This window comes from Falco punctatus (assembly GCF_963210335.1).
Source record: "Falco punctatus genome assembly, chromosome: 13".
Taxonomy (NCBI): domain Eukaryota; kingdom Metazoa; phylum Chordata; class Aves; order Falconiformes; family Falconidae; genus Falco; species Falco punctatus.
Window position 1 is genome coordinate 5,894,082 of NC_137593.1, and position 12,508 is coordinate 5,906,589.

At 42.7% G+C, this 12,508-nt stretch overlaps 1 protein-coding gene across 4 annotated transcripts in view; it reads left to right on the plus strand.

Moving 5' to 3' along the window:
* Positions 1-1,411: 1,411 nt before the first annotated feature.
* Positions 1,412-12,508, plus strand: part of PRKCI (protein kinase C iota) — a 29,640-nt gene continuing 18,543 nt past the window's right edge. Inside the window, exons 1-3 of one of the 4 annotated variants that reach the window (XM_080410515.1) lie at positions 3,800-3,815; positions 4,764-5,036; positions 9,510-9,631. In XM_080410515.1, the coding sequence (XP_080266641.1) occupies positions 9,517-9,631 (115 nt within the window). In that variant the 5' untranslated portion in view covers positions 3,800-3,815; positions 4,764-5,036; positions 9,510-9,516. Of the gene's footprint in view, positions 1,828-3,778; positions 5,037-9,509; positions 9,632-12,508 lie in introns of those variants that run through there. The other 3 variants (XM_080410513.1, XM_080410514.1, XM_080410516.1) reach the window with 3 other exon arrangements.

The following is a 12,508-nucleotide window of genomic DNA, read 5'->3' on the forward strand; positions in this document are numbered from 1 at the left end:
CATGTAGCAGCCTGTACACGAACACAAAAAGCTCACCTCCATGGTGCTGTAATACAGGCAGCCAGATGTGATAGCGACTGGAGTTTGCAGGGGGGTAGTAGAAAAAAGGAATTGTTTTTACTGTAGCAGAAAAAACCCAAACCTTCCTTATTTCTTAGGATTGCCAGAAACATCCATCTGCTTAGGGAGCATTGGGGAATATAAGTGTGTGTTACCAGAGAAAGTACTGATGTATTGTTAAATAGGGAAACTGGAAGGGCATACTGCTTGCAGTGATAAAGGTGGTTTATGATTAACAGTTTGAATAAAAACCCTTTTGTTAACCATCCCTGTTTACCCTGCCTAGTTAAAAAGCATGTTACTGCTATGTTACTGTCTTAAAAAGTATCTTTGCCATTTCATATACGGTAACTAAAGCTGCACCTTAACCAAATATACTGTCTTGTGGGCAATTCATCATTGCATGGATACTTTAGAGTTCTTACAGAAAATGTTTCAGTGACCAGCAGCTGTAAGAAGCATGTTGCCATAGCAGTGCCAGCAGCCTGCCAGCTCTGCGCTGGCTGCTGAAGGGTTGCGTGCTACTTCTGCAATGGTTCAGTCTTAAAATCCTGAACTTTCTGTGGCACCTCTCAAATCGGGTTGGTAGTGAGGACGTAAGTAAAGGAATCACGGTATGAAACCAATCGCGAAGGAACACAGACGTGTCCGAGACACTTTTTCCTGGTGCTGGGGTGGTAGCGGTGGGTTTGGTTCCGCCAAACAGCTCAGCTGCAGGGCCTGGCATGCAGGCTGCACCCCGGCTGCTTGCAGGCGGAGCAGCTGCTTCCCACCAAGCACTACTGACGGCGTTTCTGGCGCGTTAAGTCCGAAAATTAGGACAATCCTGTTTGTACCAAAGTAAACCGACAAATTTTCCTCCTCTGCTCCCTCTCCTAAGCGCAGCTCCGGCGGGGCGAAGCCCTGCAGGACGAGCCGCTGCCAAAAGAGGCCGGACGCCTGAAAGTCAGAAGAGGCGGCTCGGCGTGCCCGGCCCGGCCCAGCCCGCAGCCGCCCGGTACGCGGGGCGCTGCCCGCCGCCGGCCTCCCGCCTAGCCGGCGCCAGGGCCGCCCCGCAGTCCCAGCATGCCTCGCGGTGGGCCATACCAAGCGGCGGGGAGGCGACGGGGCGCGCCGCCGCTCGGGACGCGGGGGCCGGCGAAGAGGGGCTGTCGGGCGGCTTCAGGAGCCACCCGCTCCGGCGGCTTCGCTGCGGAGCCCCCTGCTGCCTCCGCGCCGCCGGCTCCCCCCTTCCGCTTCGGCGTGGAGCACTCCGCTCCGCAGGTGTACGCCGGAGTCCCGCGGGGAAGAGCCCACGTAGCACGCGGAGGGGGGAGGCACACGAGGGGCGTGGCGCCCGCCTTCCCCGGGCGGCAGAGCTGCTGGCCGGCCGTGCACCGGGCAGCTGCTCCCTGCTGTGGCAGGGCCCATGCTCTCCTCTGCCTCCGTCCCGCGCGGCTCCGCGCTCTCCCCCTGCCCGTTCTCCGCTGGTCCCCCCACCCGCCGTGGTCCCACCCGCCTCGGGCTGGCGCTGTGAGGAGGAGGCGGGGCCGCGGCGCGGCGGGGAGCGGCGGGGGTCGCGCAGCCGCCGCTGCCGTCTCCCACTCCCCCTGCTCTCCCCTGGGCCGCCCGCCCGCCGCCCCGGGCGGTGCCGCCCGCCGCGGAGAGGGGGATGCCGACGCAGCGGGACAGCAGCGGCAACAGCACCATGTCGGCTCCGGGCGGCGGAGGGGGCGGCTTCGGCGGGGACAGCGCCCACCAGGTCCGGGTGAAGGCCTACTACAAGGGGTGAGTACGGAGGTGGGGCCCGGGGGGGCGGCGGCCGGTCTGAGGAGAGGCTTTCGCCAGCGCCCGGGGCGGAGCGGCGCGGCCGGGCCTGGCCCGGCACCTCGGGAGCTGGGGGTGCTGGGCCCGGGCTCTGGGGGGGCTGTGCCCCCGGGTTGGCGGGGCCGCGATAGTGTGTTGGGGCGCTCGGGGCGGGCTCCCCTCCGGTGCCGTGGCGCGGTGGCCCTGGAACATCCCTGGCTCTCCGCCGGTGGCCGGAGCTCTTGTCAGCGCGGGTTTTCGTCAGCGGTGGCTCTGTACGGCGGTGCCTCATACACCGGCTTTTCGGTGCGTGTGCCGAGACATTACCACCTCAAGCCCTGGATATCCGCTTGTTTGTGGCGGAAAGGGAAAAGAGGGACCCCCGCCCCCGACTGAAGAGCCGCGTGAAAATGGCTCTCGGGTGCCGCTCTGAACCGGGGTGCGATGATGGGACCTGTGTTCGGAGGAGCCGCTCCTCAGGTGTTGGGGGCCGGGGGGCCGATCCTGCGTCCCGCCGCGGCCTGACGGGGGAGCGGGGCTGGGCCTGGGGGGCCCTCCCTGCCCTGCCCTGCGCGCACCCGCCGCACCGCTGCCTTACCTGCTGCCAGGAATTACTGCGTGTTCCTTTGTAGTGCTTTATTGCGGGACACATGCCAAAATTCATACTTCAAAAAAAAAAAACCAAAACAGATATGTTCAGAATCTAGCTTTGGTGTTGGTCTCTCTGTGTTAAATGATGCTCAGGTCTAAAGGAAGACAGTGTTTGGATGAAAACCTATTTCATCAGATTTTAGGGTGTTTCTCAGGGACTGAGTGACTTCTGAGGGAGTCTGTCAATGGTAACTAAGACTACTGTCAATTACACTTCTAGGAAAAAAATGTGCTAGAGATCTGCACAGCAACATCTGAGTTTTGCAGGTCTAATTCAATGGCTCTCCAATAATAGCATAGAAGGCAGAAGCAGCATTCTGCTTTGGGTTCACAATCCCCTATTAAATAGTAACAGAGGACCTAACTTTAAGGTTTGAGTGCAAGGGTTGATAGTGGTTCATTGGGCCATTAAGTCTGAGAGGAGGTGATGTAAGCAGAAAAAAATGTAGGTTGCATTTTTGGATTAAGAGTGAACACATGATACTCTCAACAGCTTCCTTCTAGTTGTCTGTATTAAGTAGGAAAAAATATATTTGCAGTATTTACTATCTGTTATCTCTAGCTTTATATTTTTAAGGAGAGATATAGGAACCATGCTGAGCACTTGGTGTTTGCTACTGTGTTTGATTTCTGGCTTTGGGACTTTTCTTGACAAAAGTCTATGGAAGTACTGTAGAGGCTGGCACAATCTGTGGCTTTAAAGGATGTGTGAAAAACTGCCAAAGTAATAGTATGTGAAATTCCAAGCTCTTTGTTTTACGTCCCCTTAATCCATCATTTCTTAATGTCATGGATATGCCCCTGGCTATCAGCTAGCATAAGTGTTCCTTTGATCAGGCAGTGAACTAAAGTGAGAATTTTTCTGGGTTAAAACGGTTTGTCTTCTGCTGGTTCAGTTTTAATCTTGATCATTTCCACATTGGATCACAGGAATTCTTGCTTTAGCATAGGGAGGCTGTGGTGCAAAGAAGAGAGAGAAAGCAGCTCAGGGTTGTGGGAGTGAGGAAGAAAACTGCTATATTGGACGGGAATGCTGGCTTATGACACTTTGAATATTGAAATTGGGTAATAATTTCGAAAGCACTGGAATGTTTCATTTAGGTCTAATGTATAGACTGTTTATCTGTTAATGCAAACATCAGTTTACTTTTAGTAATGATACCGAGTCATATAGGGTGTTGGTTAACCATTGTGAATACCAACAAACCTAACAAGCTGAATGCCTTGGTCATGATTTGTTTAGAGATCTAAACAAATTATTCTCTCTGCTTTCTTACAACAGGTCTCATGCCTGCTTCTCAGACTAGCACTATCAAGAAGTGGGTATCAAAGCTGAACACTTTACCTGAACTTACACTGAAACAACTTGGAGACTGAGGATGTAAATGCTGATGCAAAAGGCAGCTTTTTCTCCTTTTGTCAAATAAACTGTCTCAAAATTAGAGCTGGATAGAGGATTTAATGGGAAATAGTATTAATCAGGAAATGTTAATCTCTTAATTTAATTTTAATAGAAGCATTTAAGTGGGTTGTAGAAGTTACTGTGAAAGCCTTGCTAGGAAGGTCTTTTCATCTTTTAGAACTTCTAATTAAAGAAAAAAACCCAGCAACTCAGAAGCACAGATTGTTCTTGAAACGGTTGGGAATCTGATAGTCTGGATACTTCCCTGGGGCTCGAGACTCCACACTTACCAACTCAGAGCAGATAGGAACCTGAATCCCCAAAACAGCACTTAGTCTGGCCAAGAGCCTAATTGCTTTTCTCAGCCAAGACAAAGACTTTAGCGAAGAGATCTTTGAAGGGTTTTTGTTTCACTCAGCTGTGCAGTGGTAATTCTTTATCTTAAATTCATGAAATACGTAAAACCAGGAAGGAAGATTTTCCTAAACTGAACAGAGATCATGAGAATAAGGGGATAGGGAATTCCCGGAGACTTGGGAATTAGGGCATTAAGTTGAGTTTATCCAGGTATTTCCTTCTCTCAGGTAAGCCACGCTTATCTGTCTCATAGGGCTGGTTGTTTAAAATGCTGAAAATAGTCTTACCTATTGTAAAGACCTACTGTAATCTCTGCAGAGTGTATAACAGAGGTTCCTGAGTGAGTTCTTAGGGAATTTACTCTTTTACACCAAATGTTTACATACTTTTTTGTTGATACGGTAACAAAGTGTAGCAGCTTCAAATGCATGGCACCGAATAGCATCTGTAATTACAACCATTTTAGCTTTGATATTACTCAGTTTACCTTTTATCTCTTTTGTTCTAGGTGCTTTTTGTCAGTTCAGTACAAGAAGCTTTTACAGCATTGGTACCTGTGAGGAGGACTGCATTGTAGCAATAGAGAACAGGTTCTTGTGCTATAGGAATCCTTGGAATTAATGTTGCTGATTTAAAAAAAGGAACAAAACCAAACAAACAACACACTTGAAGAACCATTTTTCTGTCATAGTTAGAACTGCTGGCTTGCGTTCTGTCTGTGTCTGACATTGATTTTGCACTGTTTGGACCATGTGGGCTGTAATGTGTGTTAGACTTGCAGGTAAAGGCGTAGGTTACCAATGCTTTGCTCACCTTCAGTTTGGTTTGGTTCAAACGAAGAATACTCCTGACAGTCCTCTCGTGATACATGTTAAACTTGCTTCTTGTCTTAATTTTAATACATTAATGTGAGTGGGGAAGGTGTGGGGGAGAAAAAAGTTCAATTTTAATTGTAAAATCAAAATGTATGTCCATCAATATTTCCAAAAACCTAACAACTTTCATAAGAATTTTTGAGTTCTTGCATCCTTTCTTTATATTATTCTTTTGTCTTGAGCACTTACTGATCAGCTCTTCAGCTCAATGTCTTATGTTGTCTGTTGAGGATAGAGTTCCATATAGGAGAGTGTTCAGGTTAAGAAAGCTTTGGTCTAAGCCTACAAACATGTTTTCACATGTTTCTTCTTGCTCTTTCAACATTTATTTCATTTTCTGGTGATATATTTTTTCCGGAAAAAGAGATTGCAGGAGCAGGCAGGTTGAGATCTCAGACTTCTGGGGAAAGAGATGCTTTAAAATGTTTTGAATGGCAGTTCCTGCACCTTGTGGTACTGAAATGACACTGAAACAGCATAATTCACCAAGAGTCATGTGGATTAATTCCAGTGAGCTATAATTAGCTGTTATCAAAAGCCTTAATGAATGACCTAGGTGTGTGATATGTAGATAGTATGTGATTATGTATCTGTGCATGTCCACATACATAGTACGTGATAGCTGTATTATGCTGCAGGTGGAAAAATCTGAGGCAGTAGTTTCTGTTCTTACAGTGGATTATTCCCTCACAGAAGTTTAAGCTCAGAAGTAAAAAATGAGATACTGATATGGAATTGCATTTCACTGTTGGCGTGGGGGGGGGAAGGTTGTTTGCTTGTGGGTGTTTTTGTTAGAGGATGTTATGACTGTTGGATGATCTGTAAAAGACAAAGCATGAGAAAAGCTGTTTGATCACAGGAAAGATGGGGAAGATGGTGATGAGGTTAGTGATCTTCCAGAGATACTTAAAATCTGTTCTCCAGTGTTTGTGTTTAGATTCACCATTTGCATGTTCTCAGTCTTCCTATGGTTTATCTTTTACTGATCCTTACATTTGCAAGGTATTGATTCATGCAGGCCTTTTATTAGTCTGAATAAAATGATCCTTTAGTAATATTTATGGAAGATATACATGACAACATTTCAAGTGAAAGTAATTCAGGACAAGTACTGTCTTGTTTATTTGCATGTTTCCTACTCACAGATCCCTGATTAAGAGCTATTATAATAGTGCTAAAACAAATTCTAAAACCCCTGATGCTTCCGTAGCAGAAGTCAGTTGACACATCCAAATGTGGTGGTGAAAAGGGTGTGCTTGAATCAGATTTTCTTCTAATTCCTTGTATGTGTCATAAGGAGACAAATAAGGATATTATGTCTTAGAATAGCTTTGTAACAAAGACACTTAGAAAAGCAGTGCATAAGCTTATCTTCATCAGAAGGAAAGGGCTGTCGTCGAGAAATTCTTCCCCACCTCTTAGTGAATGAAAGCATTTTGTGTATTTTCATGCAGGTCAGCAGGCTATGGTCCACATTAACTTGGCCTGTTAATTTTTGTTTAGAATGCCGCGTTTCTTCTCAGTAGAATTTAGCTTTGTCTTAGTTTGAATGAATACAGCTTTTTCCTAACGAAGACATCATCAGTGCTGTATTAGGTGCAGGAAATGTGGAAAATGCATATCTAATATATATATAATGCATATAGAAAAATATAATGCAAAGGTGTGGTAATAGAACTGCTCTGAAAGTGAGACCTGTCCCAGGAGAAAATGCCAGTGTCATCACTATAGTTAAAATGGCAAAATAAAGCTTCTAGGAAGACCTGTAATCTTTCATTTCTGTGTCATGTAAAGCTGGCTTTACTTCTGGAGGAAAAGTGCTAAATGTTGCTTGTGGAACCTTGTTCATACTTACATACACATATATATATATATTTATGCTGCTGTTAGCTGGGGTTCTCTGAAAGACTGATTAGTGTGTGTTACAACAGAGACAGTAAGGTATTCTGAATATCTTTAGTAACTGTCGGCTACAGTCCTGTTAGAGGTATTAGAGTAGTTATTCAGAGAACTTAAATTATAAAATAATTAAACTTTCCTTTTATTTGAAGAGCAACTATTTTGCTGCTTAAAGGTAGCAACAAGTAGGAAGAGGGTGGCAGGGTTTTTTTCCAGTTGGTACCAGCTTTTACTTTATACATATGGAGGGATTCCTGGACTGTTCATGTTCAGTACATCTTAACATTGTGACTTTTTCTGTTCACTGTAGTACAGACAAACCCATTTTAAGTGGACTTGAACCATCAAATTAAAAAACCTGCTGAACAGATTTTGCTAACTATTGGGTTTTTTAATCGTCAGTTTTTGACAGAGCATCAGTGATTGTAGTCTCTTGAGATTACGGTCTGTCACCTTACTTTTTCTCACATGTCTGACAATAATAGTCATGTATTCGCCACTTCTTTTAACATAAACTCTCCCGTTACTGACTAGTTCAATCACAAAATAAACTGCAGTAGTTGAAATACTTATCTCTGACTTCTCAGTGTCCTTCAGAACTTGATTTTGTTTAAGAAAATATTCCAAATATATCTGCGCTAAAATGTGAATTAATGAAGCGATGGTAAACTTCAGCACAAAATCAGTGAAGTCGCTAAGTAAGCAGTGCCTTATTTCCTTCCCTGAAAAACAGGAAATACAGGTTGAGACTTTGCCTTCTAATACCTCGTGGGTTTCTCTTCGGTTGATGCCTGTGTGTCTGTAACAGTAGTGTGCTGTTAAATCTGCCTCCTTTCACAGAGACAAACATTGGCATTGGGTTCGAAGTTTGTGGGTTTTGAGAGAGGATGCAAAGGGAGACCTTTGTATCAGAGAGAACACAGTTTGCCTCGTGGGATGGGTGCAATCAGGGGTTTCAAAAGAAGCCCCATTTGCCCCGAAGTACAGTACTGTGTCTAAATACTGGGGTCCAAATACAGCCTTGTTTTGCATTTTGTCTGGTGGAAAGAAGAGGAGCAATTCCTCAACCCAAACAATGTAGCAGCTTTTTGACTGCTTTATTCACCTTATGGAAGAGGTAACATTTCACTATGCTAACTGTTTACTGGAGTCTTTCCCCTAACTAAAGGAACTGTGATCATGCTCATAAATCCAGAAGTAGGCTAGCTGTTCTAGTGTGCTTAGAAATTGCTAGTGTATTTTATTCATGCCGCTGAACTTAAAGAAGCCTCAGGCAAGCAGGTTTATAGTGTGTGTTCTCTTCTGCTTCTGCAAGTGGTTCAGTACAGGGACAGTGACTACAGTATTTTACGTTAAGTCACCTTGATACCACTCTGCCCATGCACAAGATGTTTTAAATATGTTTAACTTGCTGTATATGTATGCTTCAGTGTAGTAGGTATGTTGATGTGAATTTTGACCAAATATAAACTTTGTCTGTTGCTCCTATTATTTTTTTCCATCCACCAAGTACTGCTGGTGGCTGGCAGGAACTGAAACAAATCCCAACGAGCTGAAGGCTTTATGGGAAGATTAGTCTCATAGCACAAACGTTGGGCTTACCATGAGGTGTATGTAGAGTAGTGTTGTAAACAGCCTTCCCCCTTCCTCTGAACTGTATCTCTGAAATCCTTTGTTTAGAGGCCTGCAACCCTGAGTCACCCATTCCCCTTTAAGGCCCAGCAAATACCAAGACAATTGGTCAGCATTTCATGTTAACATATTTAAAACACCAGGTTAACTAACTTTTAATTATAGCAGAAATACCCATTCTGCATAAAACTAAAGTAGTAAATTTTAATTCTAAGTATATACCTCTCTGTCCCCTTTCCTCCTCGTGGCAATGAAGCATCATGGGGGTCTCTCACCTCTCTCTTTCTTACTCCCCCCTCTCCACCTCCACTTTCACTATTTGGAACATTCCCCCCAACTAGGATCCCTTCCACTAGGAAACCTCTTTAATCATCTTCAGTAGTTTCTTGTATCTACACAATCAAAATTTAGTTGGAGAAAATGTCTACATTCTTACAATATTTTGATGCCTAATAACAAAATAGCTGTTAAAGTAGCAATATGTTAACAACATCCATCAAAATTTTTGTGGCATTTCATCTTTTGGTTTCCACTGGTATAATATATCTCATTTCTGTGTGTGGTTACTATCTGCTGCGACTCACTTCATAGTTATTTGGGCATTTAAATCTTAGTTTTCCTTAAGCAGATAGCTGGAAGATTAAATGTCAAGTAGTTGGCAATAAAAATCACTTGGAGCCTAACTTTGCTATAGGAAAGGAACTTATGTGTTTTATTTGACTTTAATTTTTTTTAGGGGGCTGCAGCAGGGATGTTCTATATTAGTGGTATATGGAATGTGTTAGAGCTGATGATCAAGTACTACATATTATGGTACAGTTTCTCAGATTTATTTTTCTCTTGCTCAGGGACATCATGATAACATATTTTGAACCTTCCATCTCATTTGAGGGACTGTGCAATGAAGTTCGAGACATGTGCTCCTTCGACAATGAACAGCTTTTTACCATGAAGTGGATTGATGAAGAAGGTAAATCAATGCTGATCAATGTTGCTCAACTTTCTAGCATTTCTCTCCCTTTCATCTTTTCCTTTCCCTTTGCCTTCATAAGATAAAACATACTTCATAGGTATACTTTCAGAAATAGTAAATCTGCCTCCAAAATTGATGGTTATCCAATGCCTTTGTAAGTATACTTTACTGGAAACTTGTTGTTTCAAGCTGCTTAGTGTGGAGAGCGCTTTTTTTTTTTCTTCTTTTTTCTGTTTTCTTTTTAACCAAATAAACCCTCAGTGACTGTCAAAATGTGAATTCAATGTTAGGTTTTCTTAGAAAGGGCTAGAAAGTATTCCCTTATACTGCTGGGGACAACCATGGTTCCCTTTAAGTCTTAAATTTTTGAAAGAGTTAAACTAACCTTAAATTATACGAATTACAGTATTTAGCTAAAAATCGATACAATTTAATACATACTTGTATGTGTAACCAAAAATGTATTTTGGGTGTTTATATCAGCTGTTACTTTAGCAACCTAAAGTCTATTAACACGTCACTACTAATAAAACTTTTTCTTAATATTAAGAGAAAATACTTGCCTGAATGATGTATTGTAACTTTTCATCAGCGCAGTAACAACTTTGGCTGAGAACTCTTGTCATCTCTAGCACTTACATTATCCATGTTAAAGTATACCTTGGATGGAAGAAAAAAAAAAAAAAGTTCAGTCTGTTCTCCCTTTTCCTAAACAGAGGTAGTCCAGTTGAGCTGTATGTATATGTTACAATGATTTGAAAAGGTTATTTGTAGTTCCCATTTCCTTTGTGGAATTGGTGTATTCTACACATAGGTTTTGAGCTACACCAAAGAGACATCTGAGCTGGGAAGTAGCTGTTGTGTTATTTTAGCATGCTAAGTACTTGATGCAGTACATAAAAGGCCATAATGTGCAGTGATTTGTTGGCAGTGATTAGTATTTGTATGCAGCGATCAGCACAAATGGTGCTTATAGAACTGTTTCCTCCCCTTCTCACAGCTTTCCCATCCAAAATTGGGCAACTGCCAGTTTATGCAGAGCTTAAACCTAAACATAGACCAAAGGTGATTTTTGGAAAGGCTGTATGGGCAGGTGTATTGAGATTCTGCAGTCTTGGAAATCAGAGCAGGTTTTCTTTCTTTTTTTCTTTTTTCTTAATTCTATTGATCATTCCAAAGTTGTTTGTACCAGGCAGATGCAGTAAAGTGAAATGAACAATGTTTATGACTGATCTGTGCAGTGGTGCTATTTGAGCTGAACACTTACTTAGTAGTAAGCTGGCTGTTTTGTTTTATCTTGAGGAAGATACAGATTTCTCGCTGAAGAGGAAGTTTCTGTAATGTCAGTCATAGTAAGAAGTATATACCTTGTTTTAATAAAACATTTGTAGAAAATTTGTGCAGATTCAGTAATTTACTTGAAGAAACAGTTTGTTCCATCTCAATTTCTGCTCTTTAATTAGAGATAGGTTTTTAAAGAAAGGAATGCTTCAGTTCAGCTAAATTACTTTCATTTATTCACGTAAGATTCAATTTTCACAAGGAATCTGTGTTTGCTTTAATCACTGATTTCCAGTTTAACATCAGTGGAGAAAAAATCTGGTGATGAGAAGTGTATTTAAAAAAAAAACAACCAAACACCAACCCTGTCTTTATTATGAGTAATTCTTTCATCTACAATGCATGGCTTCTTGCCCAGAACCCTGCCTCCTCTCTTCCTTTCTCTCCACCACTGTTTAGTGTTTTCACTTGGTATGCTTTCTGGAAGCTCATAATTTGCTTTCTTGGAAAATTCTTGTGTTGCATCCTCTTCATGAAAACTGAAGTTCACGCTTCAACAGCAGCATGAGGAAATGTGTGTACTGTGGACTGGTACTTGTTATACTACTACCTGTTCTTCTCGTAGTATAAGACAAGAAAGATATGGTGCCTAGGCCAACTCTTCACTACTTCCTGTCTAAACTGCTTGATCCGATGTGTGACTAAACTGGATTTACCTAGCCACTAAGGTCATATACTAAATGTCTTTTTAGCCTTTGCAAGATGCAGAGCATTGTGTATAACTACTTCTGTTTCACAGAGGTAACACAAAGACAGACCTAATTTAGTTGAGTGGTATCACTTAAATGTACAGATGAAACTAGAAAATAGAATTAACTTGATTTGATTTTAGACAAATTTCTATTTCATCTGTATGCGGTCAGTTTGCCCTACCTCTGTCTTCTGAAATGTCCTGTAGGATGGATACTAGCCATATGTTTGTGTTCAGTCCGTAGTTTCTTGCTTTATAACTCAAAAGTAAATATTTTCCTATGACACTTCCCCCAAATGTCTTTGGCTGCAAAATTTTACTACTCTGAACTTGTTGAAAGAGTATGTCTATAAACCTGCTGTTCCTAGTTTGAAGCATGGTGTATGCTCTTGAGAGCTTCCTTTTCTTTGGCCAAAAAGGAACACACAACTATTTGCACAGGTGTCAGAAACAAATGAAGAAAAACTGGTTTGTTGATTCTCATCATGAGTCTGAATAAATATAGTTGTTCATTCTTCTCCCCCTGTGCTCTGCACTGTGTAATTTTGCACAGTGGGTAGGCAGTTTGATGTCCAGATAGGCTAATTGTAGGGGTGAGGCGGTGTGGTGAAAAATGACTACAACTGGCTTGAGAGGCTTGTTTTGAGGATTATGACATGCAGAAAAGTATAAAGACAGAATGCCACAAATGGACGGTTTACATCTATTACTTAGATTTTAGCGATAGAAGGAAATGGATACATGAGAAGCAAAACTAACTGGAAAAACTTTTGTAGGATGAGTTTTAAATATCTCCATGTCAGCTAGGTGCGTGGTTTTGCTGAAAAGCCTTAGCAGCACCT